Source organism: Sus scrofa, chromosome 8 (assembly GCF_000003025.6).
Source record: "Sus scrofa isolate TJ Tabasco breed Duroc chromosome 8, Sscrofa11.1, whole genome shotgun sequence".
In the NCBI taxonomy this organism is placed as follows: domain Eukaryota; kingdom Metazoa; phylum Chordata; class Mammalia; order Artiodactyla; family Suidae; genus Sus; species Sus scrofa.
In genome coordinates, this window is record NC_010450.4 from 124556848 (window position 1) to 124579444 (window position 22597).

General features: G+C 39.0%; 1 protein-coding gene across 24 annotated transcripts in view; it reads right to left on the reverse strand.

The window, feature by feature from the left end:
• BMPR1B (bone morphogenetic protein receptor type 1B) overlaps positions 1 to 22597 on the reverse strand; it is a 499194-nt gene that overhangs the window by 20200 nt on the left and 456397 nt on the right. For 23 of the 24 annotated variants that reach the window (XM_021100423.1, XM_021100409.1, XM_021100418.1 and 20 more), the window contains 4 exon segments: positions 12404 to 12500; positions 11233 to 11371; positions 5264 to 5456; positions 4135 to 4432 (listed from right to left, as the gene is read on the reverse strand). In XM_021100423.1, the coding sequence (XP_020956082.1) occupies positions 4135 to 4432; positions 5264 to 5456; positions 11233 to 11371; positions 12404 to 12500 (727 nt within the window). 24 annotated transcript variants of the gene reach the window in all.

Below are 22597 nucleotides of genomic sequence, written 5' to 3' on the forward strand. Positions count from 1 at the left end.
AATCCCTTATATGTGGAATCTAAAATATGGAACAAATGAACCTATCTACAGAACAGAAAGAGACTCACAGACATGGAGAACAGACCTGTGGCTGCCAAGAGGGAAGGAGAGGGAAGGAGAGGGAGTGGCACGGACGGGCGTTTGGGGTTAGTAGACGCAAACTACTACACTTAGAATGGATAAGCCATGAGGTCCTACTGCACAGCCCAGGGAATTCTATCCGCTCTCTTCAGAGAGATCACGCTCGATCAAGATAGAAGATAATACAACAAAGGAAATAGGGGTGTGTGTGTGTGTGTGTATCTCCAGTATATATACATATGCTGTACAGCAGAAAATGGCACGACATTGTAAATCAAGTTTTTCAATAAAACTTAAGGGGGAAAAAAAAAGAACCTTACTGGGAGTGCTGACTCTGCAACTCATCAGCTGGTCTGTGACTCTGGCCAGTCACTGAACCATGTCACATTTTTTTTAAAAAACACTACGTACACAAATCAGAAGCCACGATAAAAATGACATGGATGGCGTTCTCTCTTTGCTTGGCAGGTTGAGGATCGGGCATCGCCAATGCTGTGGCTCTGGTTAAAGCTGTGGCTCAGGTTCAGTCCCCGGCCGGGAACTTCCGAATGCCGCCAAGTGCAGCAAAAATAAATAAATGAATAACAACATCAAAAGATTCTGTGGACATTCTGTGCCCACTGGGCCAGTCTACTCTGTCTCCTTTGTACCTGACAATTCCACAGTCATCAGTCCGGAGACACATACTACAGGCCAGTCTTCGTCATCATAGGTTTGCTATTCAAAATTTAATACTCCTGAGAGGTCTTAACCCAGGATTTATTTTTCCCCCTAGGAAAATATATTATTCTGACACCAAATTACCAGAGGCATTGCTTGGTCCTCCAGAGTGAAAAGTGAAAAGCTTGGTAAGTTCCTTCAAGGGATTTCACGTGTCATTGTTTTCTTCTCCCAAGAGAGATGCGGGGTCGCGGGAATGTCTGCCACAGCTTCACCCGGATTAAACCTCTGCTGGGCAGGAAATGCATTGGCACTTACATCATGTTCAAGAGCGTGCATACAGAAAGCAACACAGGATTTTAAAAAACCAAATGAGCAAGAAATCCCTAAAGCACCCTACCCTCTGCTCTCTCGGTGGCTCTCAGCTTCCCTGGGAACCTCCCACATGTGATTAAAAGCCTGAGAGAACACACACCACTGAGACCAGGGCAAAGACAGGTTCTCACAGGAAGTTCACACACACAGTCTGAGAACTCAGCACCAGGTTAGCTTGGACTCCAGCTGAAATAAAATCCTCCACAGGCACCACATACGCCAAAACAGGGAAGTCACGAAAAGAGGGAAAACCGAAGAAGCATATACAGCAAGGTTTAAAAGTGAGGCTCAAAACTTGATTAGACCACGGTTCCTTTGAAACATACAAAATAAAAATGTGGACAGGACCTAAAGTTATCAAGTGCAGCCTCATTTAACGTAGAGGAAACTGAGGCCCAGGAGGCTGAGTGGTCCCACAGCGGCGCTCTAGCCACATGAGGCCTGTGCATCCAGCGGCATCTCAGTTATACAGGTGAACCAGTATCCTCGTGTGCATCCCCTCTTGGTGAACTAGTCAAAGCACACCAAATATATCTTGGAATTACACCTTAAAGCATTTCTTTTTCCACTTCGTAAATTGGGGTTTGGATGAAAGTTGAGAGTTCATTCAGGTCATTGCCTTTACACTAAGCAGAAGAGAGTTTCAGCAATATAACAGGTGCTCACTTTTCTTGTTTGGTTTAAGGTCTATAAAGAAGATGAACTCTGAATTACTTTGATATTGCCAACATGTATTGATTCAAATCAATGTTGGAATGCCCATCATGAGTAAGCCACTATGTCATGCCAAATGGGAAATCCATTACATCACTTGGCACGGATCCTACTTTCAAGATGCCCAATGACTAGGAGGGCAAGAGGAGGCGTGTACTAAGATAATTATGGTATCAGGTAGGCAGGGGCCAGGAAATCACTACAGGAATAGAATAACTGGGGGATGAGCAAAGTGACTTAAAGGCAACTCTGAGACTGGGCTACAGAACAGGGGGGAAGCCAGGACACTCCAAGCTGGATGCTGCTCAGTCCAGAGCAAGGCAGTAGCCAGCATGGAGTATACATGGAGAAAACACAAATAAGTTCAGCTTTGCGAAGGAAAACATACGATTTGGAGAGTTGATGGGATATAAAACTAGAAAGGTGGCCTTAATCCAGAGTGCCAGATCTCTGCAGCTATGACAAAAAATATTTTTTCCCTTCATTCTATAGTCCATATGCAATCATTCAACTACCCTTTACACAGAAATCTGAAGCAACCCCTAAATAATAAGCACCAAGGGAAGGCGCCGAGGATGTCAATTTGAGAAAAGCATGGTATCTACCTGCAGAGAACTTAGTCTCCCTTGGAGATGACAAGGAGTCAATGATCGCCATGCATCCGTGTGAGAAGCATCATGAGAGCAAGCTGGGGTCACACAGAAAGGCACAAGAAAACTTACTCAAAGTCAGGCTTGTGAGAGAATAATGACAGGTGTCCCAAAGGGAGAAACTGTGCAGATAGGTGGTAGTTATCAAGAGAGAGGCAGGGGGGTTGGGTGGTCAGGTAGATAAAAGCATGCTAAAAACACGTGAAGGTGTGACCAAGTGGAAGGTGTTCAGAACAGGAACTACATTTTAACCCAAAGCCAGAGGGTACTATGATATGATGATGCCAAAAAGATGCTTCAAGAGAAAACATCTGGCAGTATCATGTAGGGAAAGAAAAAAAAAAAAGAAACAGAAAAAGTCAAAGAGGAAAGAACTACAAAGTGCTTTTCTCCAGAATCTAGAAAAATGGTAAAGACGACTCACCAGGCCCAGTTCCAAGCGAGCAACATGGAGACAGAACACATTCAACTGAGCAAGTTGGAAACTCGGGCAACAGAGGAAACGCCAGGTGCTCACATTTTAGAATATGGATCAACCCAAACTGGGAACCAGGAAGAAAACGCAGAGAGAGCACAAAATCTAGAGGTGGGCAAATATGTAAGGAACAGAGAGCAGAACCCATAGAGAGAAAGGAGAACCTGGAATAAAGGTACATCAGGAACCCAGGAGGAAGAGGTGTGGGAACTGCAGAGAGCAGGGTGACAGTAAGATGGGCTTCTGATGACAAAGTGCAGGGTGCCCTCAGTAAAGCAGCTTCAGGGGAGAGGGGAACAGAAGCTCCCATTACAGAATACTATGAATTACGGGACCAAGGAAGCAGATCACTCTTTGGAACTCTTGGGAAATTTAACAGCAGAGGAAAGGACAGAGGCTGGTAATCTGAGCAGCATCACGGGAAATTTTTTGGGTAGAGGCGACCAGAAAAAGGTTGTAAGTCAGAAAAAAGAATTCAGAAGAGAAAGAGGATTTAGTAGCCTGCATTGGCAGGGGGGTTCACATTTCTAACTTATATCTCTAGTCCCAAGCATTCCCTCCAGCTTTGTTTTTAAAGACTGAGCATTTCAATTTGCCGTCGTCTAAATGGTGAAAACCTCCATATATTGGAGGCCTATTATGATATCAGCCCTCTGTCTTCACTTTTGGGTGAAAATGCCAATCCATTAAGTCCTTTCTCCCAAGTTTCCTTCCTTGCCACGGCTTTTTCTTTGCGCCCCTCTCTGTATCTTGCAGGGCCTTCTTTAGAAACAAATCCGTCAGAGGGTCCGACCATTTAATAAAGGCTCAGCCTAAGTGGAGATTTTAAAGTAAGTATATGATGATCCTTCTGTACCTGTGATTTGCAAACTCATTTGCTTTTGTTTTCAAAGGAGAAAAACCATTTCTTCTAATGAAATCACCTACAAGGTAAAAGAAGCTACTGTCTTGAAGCCAGGTCACTGATGAGTTTAGAGACTGTGGGACCGACCCGACCAAACACTTTATTGGTTGCAAAGAAAACGTTCCTTCTTTTTCCCTGCAAAGAAAAGTCGAAATGAATAAAAAAAATTCCTCCTCTGCTGAATATCCTAGAAGCCCTGAGCTATAAAATGCATCATCTATAAAAAATGATAGAAAAGAACCATAAAAAGTGTATGTGTTCACCTTGATACTAACCTAATAAATTTGACAGCCAGACCCAGGTCAGCTATACAGCAAGTTCCATTTTTCTTCACCAGGATGTTCTTACTTTTCAGATCTCGATGGGCAATTGCCGGTTTGCCTTGAGTACTGAAGATTTCGGTGTGTAAGTGACATAGGCCACTGACAGAAGAGTAAGCTAACTTCAGCATGGATTTAGTATCCAGGGTGGTGGACTTCAGGTAATCATAGAGGGAGCCGTTTTCATGATAATCTGTGATGAGGTACAGCTGGGTCCAGGAGCCCGTCCCTTTGATGTCTGCAGCAATGAAGCCTACGAGGGAAAAAGCCAGTAAGGTTCGGAGCTCCTTGTTTGCTGAGTACTAGAAGGATAATTCATATTTGCAACTGCCATTCTTCGCCATAGGTGTCTTTTGTATGACGTTTCATTCAGGTTTCTGATTGTGCCTTTGACACTATCGAAATGCCTCATACCAATCAGAGACCGTCAAAACAGGAGGGGTAGAGAAACACTGAGAGGCTGTATCTGAAAACAGGATCCTTTTTCCTAATCGGTAATCGGTATTTAAGTATCTCTAAGTGAACACTAAATAGTTCATGGTATTATAGTTACACACAAGACACTGTTTATAAAACAAGCACATCCTCCCGTGATGAGCTTGCAGTCTTTCTGCTTGGATGATTCAGCCAGATCACCTCTAACTGGAGACAATGAAAAGGAAATCAATTTTCAATGTAAACTCGGGATATAAATAAACCCTGCAGGTAAAATTCCCCTAACTTTTCACAACAAAATTTTAACAAAAACGTGCACCTTCAAATCCCTAAGAAACCATAAGAAATTCTGGTGTTCCATTTGCATTTCCTGTCCCTGAAGGGAAAAAAAAAAAGAAAAAAAACTGCTTTGAGCACCTTCCACTCCCAGCCCACATTCATTCGCAGACGTGCCTTAGTCATTCCTCCTGTGAGGGCTCCCATAAGAAGCGTATGACGTTCTTGGGCTCATGCCAAGAAGAAAAACGTCTGTATATTTCATCAGGGGTCTAGACTGATGAGTTAAGATGCAGATGTTAACAGAAAAAAAAAAAAAAAAAGCGAGGAAAGCTAGGAAACCCTGAACATTGCAATACAGCCTCTTACTCACCCAAAATGTTTTCATGCCTCATCAACACTGTCTGATATATTTCTGTCTCTCGGAACCAGCTGGCTTCCTCCGTGGTGAAGAACACTTTCACAGCTACCTTTTCGCCACGCCACCTTCCCATCCAAACTTCCCCATAGCGACCTTTTCCAATCTGTTTCACCATCTGAATCTGCTTAGCTATAGTCCTCTGGACCTGTTAAATCCCAAAACACACTGTTAGTGTATTCACAGCACGACAGATTTGTTGAATCTTTTTTTTTCCCCTCCAGAGAAGAAACAATGATTACATGTAAAATATAGTTAGCCTGTAGCTTTTCTTTATATGGATAAGTTATCTGCCCTTATTTATTAATTTCTTCTATCCGCTTTTAAATCTACTTGCGGATGACTGCAGATTTTGAGTGTTTGATACTGCTTCTGAGTTATTAAGTGTTTCATTCTACCTATTACTATTTGTATAGAGACAAAAAATCTGACTGGGTTCATGGTAATGGGCAGGTTAGAATACTTTTCACTTGTACCGCCATAGTGGGTTCTAGATACTCCTGAGGGAATCATGCCATTATATGCTTGGATAAGATACAACAAAAGCGTAAAGCACTGTTGGACACATAGAAATAAAGGAAATTTCCAAGCAGGAAGGGGTGGAAAGAAGGCGTAAAAGAGGAAGGAAAAAATGAGACTAGAGCAGGGGTAGATAAGCATGCAGGATATATACAAAAGCCAGGTTGCTGTCTGAGCCACGAATAATACCAGCATAAACTGAGATCTAGAACATGAACTTTGATCCCTTTAAAAGTAGACAAACTGAACCTGGAGCTTTCGCATTAAGCTGGAACCACTGAATGGTACAACATCTGCCTTAGCTTGGTAGCACACCATCACCATGGCGCCCAGAAAAACACAAATACGAATCCTCTCTTGAGAAAAAGCACTTGGAGAACCCTTTTCATTCCACCACTGTGGTGAGATTCCAGATACTCTGAAGGAGCTCTTGCTGCCATACGTACAACCTGACCATGGATAAAATATAAGAAACAGAAAACCATAATGCATCATTAGGCTCAAGAGCAAATAAAGGAGATCCTCAAGGGAGAGAAAGAAGGGAAGAAAGAAAAAGGAAGAAGAGGAAAAAAGAGAGAAAAAGAAGATCCCACAGAGTAAATTCCTTAAAACTGAAGGAAACAGCCACTACAGATGAGAGTCAAGAGAAGAAAATCCAAGTAAATTTAACCCCTTCGGATTACAGACACTGGAATTTTCAGATGCCAAGAATGTTACATGAAATGTGTAAAGAAATAGAAGACAGAATAAAATGTAAGCAAGCAGTAAGAAGTTACTGAAAACTATACTGAGGTGGAAGAGGTGTCATAACCAAAAATGTAAAATAGACAGGTAAAAACAGCCAGTGAGAAGTGGGGGAAAGTCCAGCTATGAGAGAGCTCTGAAGAATTATAGAGTGCAGCGGAGACAAACAGAAAAAAATACAAGTTAAGCAGTGTAAAGGTTAAATGTCTCCTTATGCATAATCTTCATTCCATCTGTGTTTACATTAACTTTTTAAAGAACTCCACGCATGAAGGGGCTAAGTATTGGGGACCATATATGTTAATTTGGGAGACATACAAAGAACCTAACATAGAACTCTTGTGAGAGCTTCTCATAAAATTAGGATGTACTCTTTCAGAGACACACTTTGCATCAAGTAAACCCCAAGTGTTTCTTCATTTGCACTTTTAAGGGTCATGTAAATACAGTGAGTCCACCCAGATAATCCAGAATAATGTCACCTTGAGGTCATCTGATTAGCAGCCTTAATTCCCCTCTGCCACATAAAATAACAGATTCTAGGGGTTAGAATATGGTCATTGGGGGGGGGGGGGGAGGGGTTGAGGGCTAGTGTTCTGCCTATCACAGAGGTCTACCGACTGGGATGGGTTCTGATGTTGCATGATGGATGATTTTATCAATTCAGGAGGTCATGCTTTCCATTGCCAGAACCATAAACAGCACTAATATCAGACCGAAAGCTTTTGGGGACAAGATAAAAGTCTTTTTTTCTTTTCCTCTGCAAGAAGGATTGAAAAATAAAAGCATTGCCGACATGCCATTAAGTCACTCAGACTGAAGGAAATGAAGAACCAAGTAAATGAGGTTCCTCCCTTTAGGAGCTACAAGGACTCTGTGAAGAAATACTCAGTATATTTCCTTCCCAAATGAGGAAAGAGAGCATCAAGAGCACTCAGCTGCAGACAGCCAGAACCATATGCAATTATAATTACTGACTTGAGAGAAGACTTCCTAGTTTACTAAAGAAATATTATGAATTTACAGAAGTTACAAAGCCTTGTTTATGAAACCTATGGAACATTTCCTAACATACACAGTTTCACACCCACTTCTTTTCTAATGATAACACCCATAATTAATCTAATGAAAGTGCAGATGAAACTGGGAATGCCTGTATGAATAGGAGTTCCTTATCTCAAGGATAAAAAGTCTTCCTCAATTATATTCAGAAATTTAAAATGTACTTTGAAAGTTATTTTAGCATCTATGGACCTGAAAACATAATCTGAAAAAATGTTTTAACTGTATTATTTGAGTTTTTATTTGAGTTAACGTTGCAGATCTTACACTTTCATACTAGATTACATTCTTTAGATATCTATTTTGAAAGTTGGATTCTACAAATAAAATCACTAGAACTGTGATTCCAAAAAGAGAAGGATGATTTCATGTACAATGGGTACAACTAGCTGTACGAGGAGTTATCACCGTTTCCGAAATGTCCTCTTATCCAGCAATCCGCTATCTTACCACGTGTAATGGTTAAGCCCATGTAAATGACAGACACCAGAAACCATTTAGTTGGAAATAATGCTTTGCACTCTTCACATGTCCCTGAATTAGCAACACACACACACACGCACACCCCTGCACACAAATATACTGTATTTGCACACAAATACTCCGCTGAGCAAGGTTGTGTTAATAATACATACTAGAAAGATGCTTCACATCTAACTGAACATGAAATCTCTTATCAATTAAGAGGTTTGATGTTCTGTTAGACAATTTATTTTACCTTTTGTTCCTTTAAAAGGTCAAATAAACAAGGCATAAATAAATAAATGAATAAATAAAGTTGCTATCCTTGAATCCATATGATATGTTAAATATTCCAGGCATATTTATATGTCCATATGGCAGGGAAACACAGACTACCTTAATTCTCACAACCACCCTATGATATTCCCTCCTTAAAAGATTCATATATAAAGTTTTATATGTATATGCTAAGTATTAGGTCTATGTATGTGTTTATAGTCAAGGCAAGACCTTTCCTGCAAAGGTAAACATAATGAAATAAGAAATAAATTGGAATTAAGGTATCTCACTTATATAATAATAAGACTATTGCACATTTCAACATTGTTTATCTCAAAAACCAAATCTTAAAACAGGACCTTAAATCTGCAACTGAGACTATTCCTTCACTAAACTGAGTTTTATAGGAGTCTTCTTTTCCCATCCTGCCATGATCAAATGCACTTCTAGTTTTATTTAACTAACATTTGGTCCACAAACATTAATGGCACCCTCTCTGGAGGGAGATCATCCGGATGCAAACCCTGGCTTCCCCACATCTCAGCTAGCTGACCCATCTGGGCCTATGCCCCTGATGTGTAATGCAGCCGTATATTCCTGGTACAACCTCACAGGGGCTATGAGGTTAAATGAGATCATACCTTAAAGGCTTGTGCCTGGCCAGAACTGCAACCTTGGCAATCTGGCTGCTCTTAATCACTACATGGTTAGTAGCCCAATGCTGGGGTTTTGGCATCTAGATTACAGAAATAAGACAGTATTTCACAGATATGAAAAGTTAGAGATGAAAGTTTTAAAAAATAAATAATTGAGGAACCTCTTGAGTTAGAGTTTTGCTACTGAGGATACAGGGTCACAGTGCAGTTTCTATCCCTGAAGGGATGCGAGCATACTTACAGATGCAGGTCCACTAACACCCATCACAGGGTTACTCAAAACTGCTGTACTGCTACTACCAGCAAACTATTACGACCAAAGATAAACAGATGGGCTCAGTCTGGGGTAATCTGTTACAGAGATAAAATCTGGAGCAGGCCTTGAGCCATAGTCTGAGGAACTCACCTGAAGGACCTCACATTAGCAAAGACATGGATTTTAAAAACATGTTGTATTTTCAAAACAATTATTCACAGCTGATGCTAGAGCTCAAAAAGCAGGTGGGGAAGAGGTGAGAGGAGAGGGATGCTGTGTTTACCAAGCAGAGAAAAGAAGACCCATAACCACTACTGGATACTTCAACGTGTTATCCAGGCAAGTAAGAGAGTAAGGCCGAGGGAGATGTGAGGGACAGAATTCCACAGGAATGAGAAAGACGGGCTAGGAAGAGAAAAACGGGTCGTTTTCAATTCTCAGAGCATGAGTATCTGATTCATTTCTATCAAAGAGGATTTCATTATTTGTATTTTAAAAAGAAGTATACTAAACCAGATTTTTAATTATAAGAATGGTATTTACTATATATTAAATTCAAAAAAGGAAAACAATCAAGCAATTTGATAAGAACTTTTACATTAAATTTAAAACATTTTAAAAAAATTACATCGTAAGCAGCATTGGTTTGGTCACAATTACTACTTCACAAGTGGTCTTCTGTCTGGTTTATTACCTCTAGGGGAGGTATTAGTCAGAGTAGAGAGTTTGAATTATGCGAGATGAGTAAGCCCTAGAGATCTACTGTATAGCACAGTGCCCACACTTAGCAACAGTGTATTAAATTCTCTTTTTTCCTAGTTTAAAGCGAAAAGCTGACACTTTATTTTCATAAGATCTAACTGACATAGACCATTGGCGGCTTTAAGGTGTACAACATGTTGGTTTGATATGTTTATATATTGTGATACAATTATCACAGGAGCATTAGCTAATGCCTCCATCATGTGTGTACTACATTCTTAAAACTTTGCTAAGTAAGAGATTAGTGCTTATGTTGTGTTCTTACTATAAAATAACAGTATGGGGCAGGAGGGAACTGTTGCAGGTGCTGGATATGTGTATGGCATAGATTGTGATGATGGCTTCACGGACGCATATTCACCTCCAAACTCTTCAAGTTACATACGTTAATCACATACAGCTTTTTGTATGTTAAGAAAATAATTATGAAATAAATTCTTGGCTTGCGTTCTGTTTTAAAAGTTACTTTTAGTACTAAATAAAAGGTCACCAAAAGAATCAAATATACACGATATCCAAAGTCAGACCCAGACAATACAGATTAGGAAAATCAATCTTAAGAATTTATAAAGGAAACTATTTCTCATTAAAATTGTTATTTCCATTCTGAGTCCCAACAATTCTTTTGCATGGTCCATAAAGAAACCAAATGCTTTTCTCATCAAAGTAAGTGCCTTGGATTCAGTGTATATTCGCTTCCAAGTTGGCAGTGTTGACCACAGCAGAAAATTAAAACTCTCCTGAATGGAAAAGCCAGTACTTCACCCTGAAACATAAACCCTCCAGCTGAGACGCAGCCTTCTTCCCTGGTGGAAGTACTCAGGTCCCAGTTAGCTGTAATACCCTCCCCTTCAAAAGCCCAGCCAAAGTGCAGTAACGTTATCCACACGGAAAACAGAGGGAAGACGGCCCCCTGTTGAATGTCTTCTAATCTGCTCTTTATCAGAGCGTCTCAGGGTCTGGACTGGAACCACACACTTACATGAAGGAACCCTCACCTTACCCTCAATCTGTCAAAACGTTATCAGGAAACCCTGCATCTGGGATCTGATGCCTGACTGGCTGCAGAGAGCTTTGTCTTTGCCGGCGGCCCTATCGGTTTCAGTAAAATGAAGCCCTGCAGTTACTGACACTTCATCTCAGAAGACATTGCCTTCACGTCCAAGCTATGTCCTTTCTCATACCAGCAGAGGGAGGCCTGATCCGCTTCCTGAGCTCTGAGACTGCTCAATTAAGTCCCTCAGGGATTCTCCAGGAGGAATATACGTTTCATCCTGTTCTAAACCAATGCTGTACCGGGGTCTGGTTTCTTGCCTTTTATACCTGAAGATGCAAAAAGGAAGATCATTTGAGACACTGGATTGCAGTGACGGGGCAAAACATTGCAGAGCAAGCAGTAAGCACAGCAGGTTTTATCTTTGCGGATAAATACAAGATGAAATGCTCAGTATTTATGACCCTTAGTTATGACTTCCAAAACACAAAATCATAATTATTTTTCTAATCTATTTTTAAACTAAACTACATGCTTTTTACTCAGTCACAACCATCTGTAACTTTTCTTTATTCCTTTCAATTGCATATATGCAAGTAGCCTGCATTCCATCAGTGTTTCTAAGTAATTCCAATGTTCACTCCCTAAAATCTTTTCCTAGAAGGTCTCTAATTAACTAATTACAACTAACTTTAACATTAGTATTACAACTAACTTCCTCATCTCAAGTAATTATATAAATCAAAACTTGACAAGCTTTTATCAGTAAATACATCTTCAATTAGAAATGATGTTATTTGAATCAACTCCTATTTGTAGAATAGTAACTTAAACGCGTAGACTAGTACAAAAGGCCAATGACAAGAATTGGAAGGTCCTTGGTATTTCACAAACTAGAAAATGAGTTCTTAGTGACCGAAAATAATTTGTAATGACCATACTTTATTTTAATAACTCACTTTAATGATTTACCTATACATGATTGTCAAAAACTTTCAGGGCTAAGGGGAAAATGTTAGCTCACGAAATAAGGAATTACTAAAGTGGGTCTAAGTTTAGCATGGTCCTTTTTCTGCTTGGAATCAAACTTCAGTAGCAACTAGTTGCTGAATTCCCTAACTACCATAAATTTCCTAGGGATGAAATATTTCTGGGTGGTTTTGATATCTGAAGAAAAATGATGTAGGTATCTATTAATAGCTTCATTAGGACAAATATTTACCAAGAGTAACTGATCTTATCAGTGAAATCTAAGATATAATTAAGGCAAGGAAAGCTGTGGTCAAAAACCTTAACAGGTAGAAAAGTATGAGCAAGATATTACATGCTCCAAATTCTACCCTTACAGGTTGGAAACTTACCTGAAGTAACAGAATAAAATGATAAGTACCAAGAGCAAACTACAGACAGTCACAGATATAAGTAAGGCCTTGTGGTGTATAGGTCCATCAACAAAATCTGAAATTAAAAAGAAAGTAAAGAGAGTTATAACACAGAGATTATTTTCACTTAAAAATTAGGAAGCAACTCTTCCTAAAAGTGCTTGCTAAGCTCCATGTGCAAGATATGAGATATCATTTTAATGTGCTAATTGATAAGAAATATATACATACTCAAAATTAAATAAGTTTGGCTAACATGAATTATTACTCCAGGCACTCATTTCAAGAGCATATATTTCTTTCTCTCTAAAAGGAATAGGTTTGATGTAGGATAGAAGCACAGAATGTAAATAAATGTAAATGGATCAATACCCCTAAAATATAAGCAGGTAGTTCATCTTAATTTCAGATCCAGCTGATGGGTTTACAGGCTTTACTCATGTGGTTTCTGGAGCACTCTCTATCATGAGTTTGGATAAAATAACTAATCCATATTCACTGTACATACAACACTAAGTAATCCTCTGATGGATACAAAGGAACAGAATTCCTCGAGTATTGTCAAATGAATAGAATACACAGACATGCACTACTTTAAACAAAGATGCCCTTCAAAATACATAGCAAAATTCTTCATAAATGGAATCATATTTTAAAAGAATATGTCTATTCTACATAAAACCTTCTTCTTTTAAAGAGCAAATTAAATAGTATGCATGTTGTTTTCACTACGGTTCTTGATAAATAAGATTTACTTACAGCATGAGTTTCCAAACTTTGTGAAAATAAGAAGGATCGGGAGAGCTTTATACAAAAGCATATTTCCTGACTTCAACCCTAGAAATTTCTATTCAAAGTACTTTTTTTTTTTTTTAAACAACCATCTCAGGTAATTTATATGCAGGTAGTCTCTGGAACACATTTGGAGAAAACTGACTGAAACCAGGTGCATGTATATAGTAATAGAATTAGCACCCTTCTTATTAACGGCATCATATACCTTTGGGAGAGTAATTTCCTGTTATTTCATTTTAAAAGGTATCATCTATTATAATTTATGACTTTGGTTACCTACAAACAAGATGCTTTCCAACTGTGCTATATACTTTTTTAAAAAAAAAAATAGAGTATAGCTTATTTACAGTGTTGTGTCAATTTCTGCTGTTGTGTTACATACTTTTAATTGTACAGCTATCTAAACATCTTGACTGGGGACCTTATCCCACTCAATGTAACTTTCTTTTTTCATTCAGGAAATGTTCCCTGAAGAAAAACTGAAAAGCACCAACTAATTAAAATAAGTAAAACTGCCACCACTTCACTACATAAACAAATTACTACTAACATTTTTATTTTATTTTATTTTTAGGGCCACACTTGGGGCATACGGAGGGTCCCGGCTAGGGGTCGAGTCAGAGCTACAGCTGCCAGCCTATGCCACAGCCACAGCAATGCCAGATCCAAACCACGTCTTCGACCCACACCACAGCTCACAGCAACGCTGGATCCCCAAACCTTTGAGCGAAGCCAGGGATCGAACCCGCATCCTCATGGATACTGGTCAGATTTGTTTCCACTGTGCACAATGAGAACTCCACTACTAACATTTTCGTGTATGCCTTTGTAGTAGCATTTCAATGAACATAGTATGTTTATAAGCAAAATATTTCACAAAAAAAGGTATTACATACATCCATGGTCTGTAAGTCTGTTTTGGTAACACTATCATACTGTCTTGGCTTTCTAAGATTGCCTGAAGTCTGGGAGAGTTATGCCTCCTGCTTGGTTTTTGTTCCTCTGGATTGCTTCAGCAATCCTGGGTCTTTTGTAGTTCCATACAAATTTTTGGGTTGTTTGTTCTAGTTCTGTGAAAAATGTCATGGGTAATTTGATAGGGATTGCATTGAATGTATAGATTGCTTTGGGTAGTATGGCCATTTTTACAGTATTAATTTTTCCAACCCAGGGGCATGGGATATCTTTCCATTTCTTTACATCTTCTTTAATTTCCTTGATGAATGTTTTATAGTTCTCAGCATATAAATCTTTAACCTCCTCGGTCAGGTGTATTCCCAGGTATTTGATTTTTGGGGGTGCAATTTTAAAAGGTATTGTATTTTTGTATTCCTTTTCTAATATTTCAGTGTTAGTATACAGAAATGTGACTGATTTCTGAATGTTAATCTTACATCCTGCTACTTTGCTGAATTTGTTGATCAGTTCAAGTAGTTTCTGGGTTGAGTCCTTAGGGTTCTCTATATTAGTATCATGTCATCTGCATACAGTGAAAGTTTTACCTCTTCTCTTCCTATTTGGATGCCTTTTATTTCTTTTATTTGTCTGATTGCTGTGACTAGGACTTCCAGTACTATGTTGAATAACAGTAGTGAGAGTGGAGGTATATATACACAATGGAACACTACTCAGCCATACAAAAGAACGAAATAATGCCATTTGCAGCAACATGGATAGAACTAGAAACTCTCATCCTGAGTGAAGTAAGTTAGAGAAAGACAAAAACCATATGACATCACTTATATCTGGAATCTAATATACGGCACAAATGAACCTTTCCACAGAAAAGAAAATCATGGACTTGGAGAAGAGACTTGTGGTTGCCAAGGGGGAGGGGGAGGGAGTGGGATGGATGGGGTGCTTGGGGTTAAGAGATACAAACTGTTGCCTTTGGAATGGATTAGCCATGAAATCCTGCTGTGTAGCACTGGGAACTATGTGTAGGCACTTATGATGCAGCATGATAATGTGAGGAAAGAGAATGTGTACATGTATGTGTAACCGGGTCACTATGCTGTACAGTAGAAAAAAAAATGGTATTGGGGAAATAACTATTAAAAAAATATTTAATGGTTAAGAGTTTCAGGTCTACAAGACTGACAGAGCCATAGAGATGGTGGTGGTGACGGTTGCACAACATCAAGGCATATTTAACATTACTGAGGTTTACACTTAAAAGTGGTTAAGATGAGAACTTTGTTATGTGTATTTCATGACAAATAAAAATTGGGGGGAAGAAATCAGTATGACTGTCTTATAACTAGATTGTTTTCATGTATAATATTGTAAACATTTTCCAAAACAATAAAACTGTGCAACACGAGTTTTAAAGATTACATAGTATACACACAGACATATTCGCAGGATAATGTCAATCTTTTGATGATGTATATTTAGCAGACTACAAAGATTTTTGCTATAATACATCTTTGCTGTGATGCATAAAACTCTCTGATGAATATTCTTACACACACATTTTTGCACATATCAATGATTATTTTCTCTATCTAGATGCCAAGTAGAGTCATTAGTTCAAAGGATATGTATCTTAATTTTTTTCATATTATGTTGTCAAAATACTCCTTAAAAAACTGCAATACTTTCTTTTTACCATCAATGCGAACGTATGTCTTAATTGTTTTGAAAGAATTTCAGCCTTATAGAAATCCTGTAAGCATAAAGAATTCCAATATGCCTTTTAAAGAGAATCCATTTTAAAAACTTTACCATAATTCTCTTGCTCTCTCTGTGTGTGCTTATCTTCCTCTCTATATAAAGATATGTGTATGTATTTGTATATTTGTGTTTATTTTTATATATGTATAATGTGTGGATCAACAGAAGTTACAGACATAATGTCCCTACTCATAAACAATTCAAATGCACTTCCTAAGAACAGGACATCGTCTCACCAAATGGCAATACAATTATTCAGTTCAGACATTAACACGAATACATGAAATGAAAATAAATCTTACCTCAAAATATACCTAAGAAAGCTTGGATTATTTATTATAAACTGAAATGCACAGCTCTTTATATGAATTTTTTGTCCAAATCTTATGATAGTTAACATTATGATTAACTCATCAGTCTAAAAATATACATCTGACCTCCCTATTGCTAATTATTAGAGAGATGCAAAAGCAAACTACAATTACCATCTCACACCAGTCAGTAAAGGCCATCAACAAAAAGTCTACAAATAACAAATGCTGGAGAGGGGGTGGAGAAAAGGGAACCCTCCCACACTGTAAGTGGGAATGCAAACTGGGTGCAACCATGATGGAGAGCAGCATGAAGCGCCTTAAAAAACTAGAAAATAGAACTACTATATGACCCAGCCATATCCTGGCATATATCCAGAGAAAACCACAATTTGAAAAGACACATGCACCCCAATGGTCACTACAGCACTATTTACAGCAGATAAAACATGGAAGCATCCTAAATGCCCTTTGACAGAGGAATGGATAAAGATGTGGAACATATATACAGTGGAGTATTACTCAGCCATAGAAAGAATGAAATAATGCCATCTGCAGCAACATGGATGGCCCTGGAGACTATCATACTAAGACAGAGAAAAACAAATGTCACATGGTATCACTTGTATGTGGAATCTAATAAAAAATGATATGGATGAACTTACTTACCAAACAAAAACAAATGCATGGGTTCAGAAAACAAATTTATGGTTACCAAAGAGGAAACTGGCAGGAGGGAGGGGTAAATTAGAAGTTTGGGATTAACATATACCCATAATATAATTATATATATAACTTAATTATGTATATAATTATATATATATAACTATAAATTACTATAGATTAAATAGATAACCAACAAGGACCTACTATATGGCACAGGGAACTCTACTCAATATTCTGTAATAACCTATATGGAAAATAATCTGAAAAAAATGTATATATGTATGTGTATAACTGAATCACTTTGCTGCATACCTGAAACTAATGCATTTTAAATCAACTATACTCCAATAAAATGTTAAAAACAAACATCTCATCTCAGAAGTATTTATCCCACTTTAAGTGTTCAAAATTCTAACACTATCGCATCAGAAAAAATAAAATTAGGTTTAACAATTATTTATGATCTACACTACTTGTAAAACATTAAGGGAAGTAGTCAGTCTGCATCTGAAAGACTAAATGAGAGACCACTGTGTGTTTTTTTGGCCATGCCCACAGCATGTGGAAATTCCCAGGCCAGGGATCAAACCTGTGCCACAGCAGCAACCCAAGCTGCCACAGGGACAATGCCAGATTCTTAACCCACTGTGCCACAAGCAAACTCTGAGAGAGATCATTTTTTTAAAAAAACCAATTTTACATTAAATTGAGAAACATTCTGAGGGATCAGAGGAAAGGGAATCCATGGATTTGACCCACTACAGTACATGCCTAAAAAGCCATTCAGGCTGTAACACCAAGAGGAATCAAACATAACTACTACACGCATTGCCTGAGAAGTGTTGCTTGGGAAATCTTGAAAATAATTTGTAGCCTCTTAAAATTAAGCAGGCTAAGATTGTACACAACGAATTGTCTTTGTAAATTTTCCCTCTACGCCTCCTTCCCTTGGGTTATAGGCGAAATCACTACGAGGCCTAAAGTGAGCACAATACCTCTGCCAGTGAGAGAGCAATTGACAGTGTTTATACACATGCAGAAGTACAGACACCATGGTGCAAATAATGTCTCTGGAAACTTAGCTTAAAATCTATTTCCAGGTTTAAGGACAACACAAGTAAAAGGTCTGGCTTTGCAGGACACCAAAGAGAACACTGGATTCTCTAGCAAAACTAGAGGAACTAACTACATAAGCACACCAGATTATCAGTAACAGAGTAGTTTTTCATTTGAGTACTGTAATTTTACTAAAACCTTCAGCCTCAGTGATTTTCACTTTTCCATGTAAATGCCAAACCCTTGTGACACGTAACAACAGTATATTTACTACTCATCCTATTAGATTTCTGATATTTAAGAGCAATGAGACCAGAAAGGATCTTTTCCTCACTATCAAGCACTTTTTTAAAGGCTAGATTTACCTTTCTGTTTTCCCTTCCTTTGCCCCTATAGCCCATGCCCTGACAGCCTCAGTTTGTCTTGCATGGTGAATAGGTGAGTCTTATCAATAAATCTTTTGTTTCTGTTGGTCATGCCAGTCATGTTTTAATATGCCATTACCTGTGCCCAGAGCATTAACGGTGTAAACATTCAAGCCACCGCCAGACTCTTGGAAAGCGAACACTACCAGGTAACCTATCAGGAAAGGAACAGAGCCCACACTTCCCTCTAGGGCAGCAGATTTCTACCTGCCTGTCACTCCGACTGCTCAGCAAAGTGGAAAGGAGAACTCTCCAGGGGAGTCTGGTTCACTGCGAGAGGCAAGTAAGAAAAACCGGGGGCTTCCTAACAAAATAGTGTTCTGTCACTACTCGTCTCCTCCTGGATAATTAATTGGTTTGCAAGTGCTTAAAATGCTAGAACGGTTTTTATAAGGCTAGAAGATGGTTCATAATTGCAGTAAGAAATAAAAGAAAAATCTAGCTAGAAAGAATCCTGGAAATAGGATGGCCTGAAGACATCTTTATATGTGCTGCCAATCAGATATCTGCCAATTATAATCACAGATCAATTGGAGACCTCTCTCTATTAGCAGAGCAGAAAGTGGTCTGAAAAGCATATTCTTGTCAGAGGATTGCAGTCAACAAATAACACTGTAAAGTAATTTACTGTCATCATACATTGGGATGTCATCTTACAGGAATATCTAGAAATAACTTCACCGTAAGGACAAACACATAATAGTTATATTCCTGCATGAAAATTATTTAAGATTATATTTCCTGGTAACAAAGGAAGCTAAGATACAATTGTTTTTCAAGGGCCGAACCCATGGCACATGGAAATTTCCAGGCCAGGGGTCAAATAAGAGCTGCAGCTGCTGGCCTACACTACAGCCACAGCGAAGCAGGATCTGAGCCACATTTTGGGCCTATACAACAGCTCATGGCAATGCTGTATCCTTAACCCACTGAGCAAGCCAGGGATCGAACCCGCATCCTCATGGATGCTAGTCGCGTTTGCTACTGCTGAGCCACAACAGAACCTCCAAGATAGAATTTTCACATCCAGATTGTTGGGTTCAGTGAAGAAGAAAAAGACTAATTATTTATAAATTTGTTTCATCTGTCCCAAATACAAAGTTAACCACAGTTTCCAAAATAGTTTAGGAGCTGTACATTTCAAGAAATGTCAGAGCAACTCCCTAGCAAGGAATTCAGCTCAGACTTGTGTATTGGTTTATACCGCCACAGGCATAATATGTGTGTCAGAAGGAAAACTCTGCAACTGCTCCTTGCATTCTAGATGCTGTCATATATTCAACCCAGCTGTGCTGTGGAAAATTAGGGAAATGTCTCACTGGTTAAATACCTGCTGGATATTGAGTTTAATTTGTAATTGACAATATCAAAGCCATGCAAAAGCATTTTTTAAATAAATCTGTAAATTGCCCAGCATATATATGTGTGTGTGTATATATATATATACATATTTTCTTTTTGGGGCCACACCTGCAGCATATGGAAGTTCTTGGGCTAGGGATCAAATTAGAGCTGCAGCTGCCGGCCTATGCCACAACCACAGGACCATGGGACCTACGGCACATGTTGTGGCAAGGCCAGATTCTTAACCCACTGCACAAGGCCAGGGATTGAATCCACTTCCTCATGGATACTAGTCAGGTTCTTAACCCACTGAGCCACAATGGGAACTCCCAGATATTATTTTTTAACTGGGTAAGAAAAGAAATAATAAGACAAAAGTTAGCTTTGGAAATCCCGTTTTATAATTTTACTTAAAGCACATTGAAATTAACCTATTTCACAACAGGAACAGTTTTTCTGATACATTTTCTATAAAGTACACATGTAGCATGTGAGTAATTCCCATGTTTAAACACATAAACTTTTATCTATTCCAAAAAAATTATATGAACTTTATTTGGCTTATTTGTAAAAGCCAAATTAGAGGATCCCATATAATAAAGCAAGGCTTCTGTTCACTTTAAACCAGTCTCTCACTTCTTTAAGTGATCATTTGAAAAAAAAATTAAGCAAAAATAAGTGCCTATGGTAAGTAATTTGGGAGGAAGGGGGAAAACCCTTATCAAATTCTCTTGCCTATATACCACTTCCAGAGAACATTCTACTCAGAGTTTCTTGGTTAGATCATGTGATGCTGAGCATCTGGATATACAGCATCCCTCCAGCCCCATGTTCCTTTATCACTGATTCTGCAGGCAGGGAGCCAGACACCAGGGCAGCACAGCTTCTCCCTACAAGCCTCTCCATCAAAACAGACATCTCTCCCTACTCCTAGCACCAGCTTCAGTGTTACTGGGCTCCCAGATCATATTTCATTGTTTATGATAAAGGTGCTGCGTTTGATCTAATTACCCTTTGTATTTCTTCCTTCAGGAGAAAGAATGTTATTCCAGGGTATTCTGCTTTGCTGGTGCTAAAATGGAATAAACAAAGCAAGCAGAAACCTAATATTCATAAAAGAAATTTAGCTGCATTTTGGCCACCCTTCATCATCTTTTTTGAAACAGATGACAACATTTCAAGGACCTAAATATACACCGATGAATATTTCTTGGATATGATGATTTTTTTTTTTAATGGCCACACCTGAGGCATTTTGAAGTTCCCAGGCCAGAGACTGGATCTGAGCAGCAGCTGTGACCTATCCCACAGAGAGATTCTTAACCCACTGTGAAACCCTCGGCAGCCCACCTTTGACCTCAGTAAAGGCAGGTCCTCACCCTGACACCTGCAACCTTGCTGTGTAGCCCTCAGGTGTACTGTGTAGCCTCCAGTTCCTGCAAATAATACATTTGTGCTTTCAAAGTTCTCTGATGGTTGTTGCTGAGGTGTGCTTACATAATAAGAACCACACGGGCTGGTCTAGCCACACCATTTGCTCCAGTCAGATAAATGTCTGTGGGGTTGCCACAGTGGTGTGGGCCAGGTAAGTGCCTCAGGCTTTCCCAGCCGATGGTATCACTATCAAAAGGCTGAGAGAGACACAAAACAGGCAGCCACGTGCATGCATGAGAGGCCCCTCACCGTGCCAGACAAAACCAAAGACAGGCTCTCCCTGCTGCTCCCACCCCCACACTGGCGTGAAAAAGTCTAAGGAGTTCAAGCATTCTAAATGCAAGCTGGTTCCCCACCATCAGGAAAACATACTCGTTAAGTTAGGTCAATAGCAAGTCTTTTATTTACCAGTTACATTCGTTTATGAGTTTTAAGTAATTAGTTGAATGGTATAAAGACTGCTACTTATACTACTGCCCTAGCTCCACAGAAGTTAGGGTAGGTCTTACATATAAAAACACCACCTAACTTTAAACATATCAAACTAAGATGGTTCCAGGTGTCTTTAACATCCCTGCTCCTTATCTGGGGTTTTATACCAAAACATATATACACATTATCTCCAATATGACTATATAGAAACATATATCCAATATGGCTGCAACTCAAAAGTTTCTGACCAAGGCATTACGAAAATTCAGTAAACATATACGGTACACATCTAATAAAAATGCTGCCCATGTGTATATGGCAGAGGGAAAAACAAACAGTAGCAGCTCTACAGTATAGTAAGGCAAAAAAGACCAGTGCTTCTAGACCACAGTCTGCAGTGACTTTTACTGGACCCCAAAATGCTGTGCCAAAAAGGCTAAGGTAGAATCTGCAGAGACCTCATCAAAGCACCACCTGGAATCCTCAGAGTTCAAAATAGTAAACCCTAAGGCCACTAAACTCCCCCCAAAACTATCACCTTGTATAATCCACAATATGACCCACGAGCCACACCAGCATCTTCTTTCCCACACTGCCCTGAACCAAGGACTCTTCTTCCCAATTCTACTGCCCTTTTTTTTTTTTCTTCTTCAACCTTTTCAACTCAGTTCTCTAGAGACTTACTCTACTAATAAAAGTTCCTCTGGATGGAACTAGAGACTCTCATCCTGAGTGAAGTCAGTCAGAAAGAGAAAGACAAATACCATGTGATAACACTTATATCTGGAATCTAATAAACAGTACAAATGAACCTTTCCACAGAAAAGAAACGTGTGGACTTGGAGAACAGACTTGTGGTTGCCAAGGGGGAGGGAGTGGGAAGGATTGGGAGTTAGGGGTTAACAGATGCAAACTATTCCATTTGGCGTGGATAAGCAATGAGATCCTGCTGTAGAGCACAGGGAACTATATACCCAGTCACTCGTGATGGAGCATGATGGAGAATAATGTGAGAAAAAGAATATATTTATGTG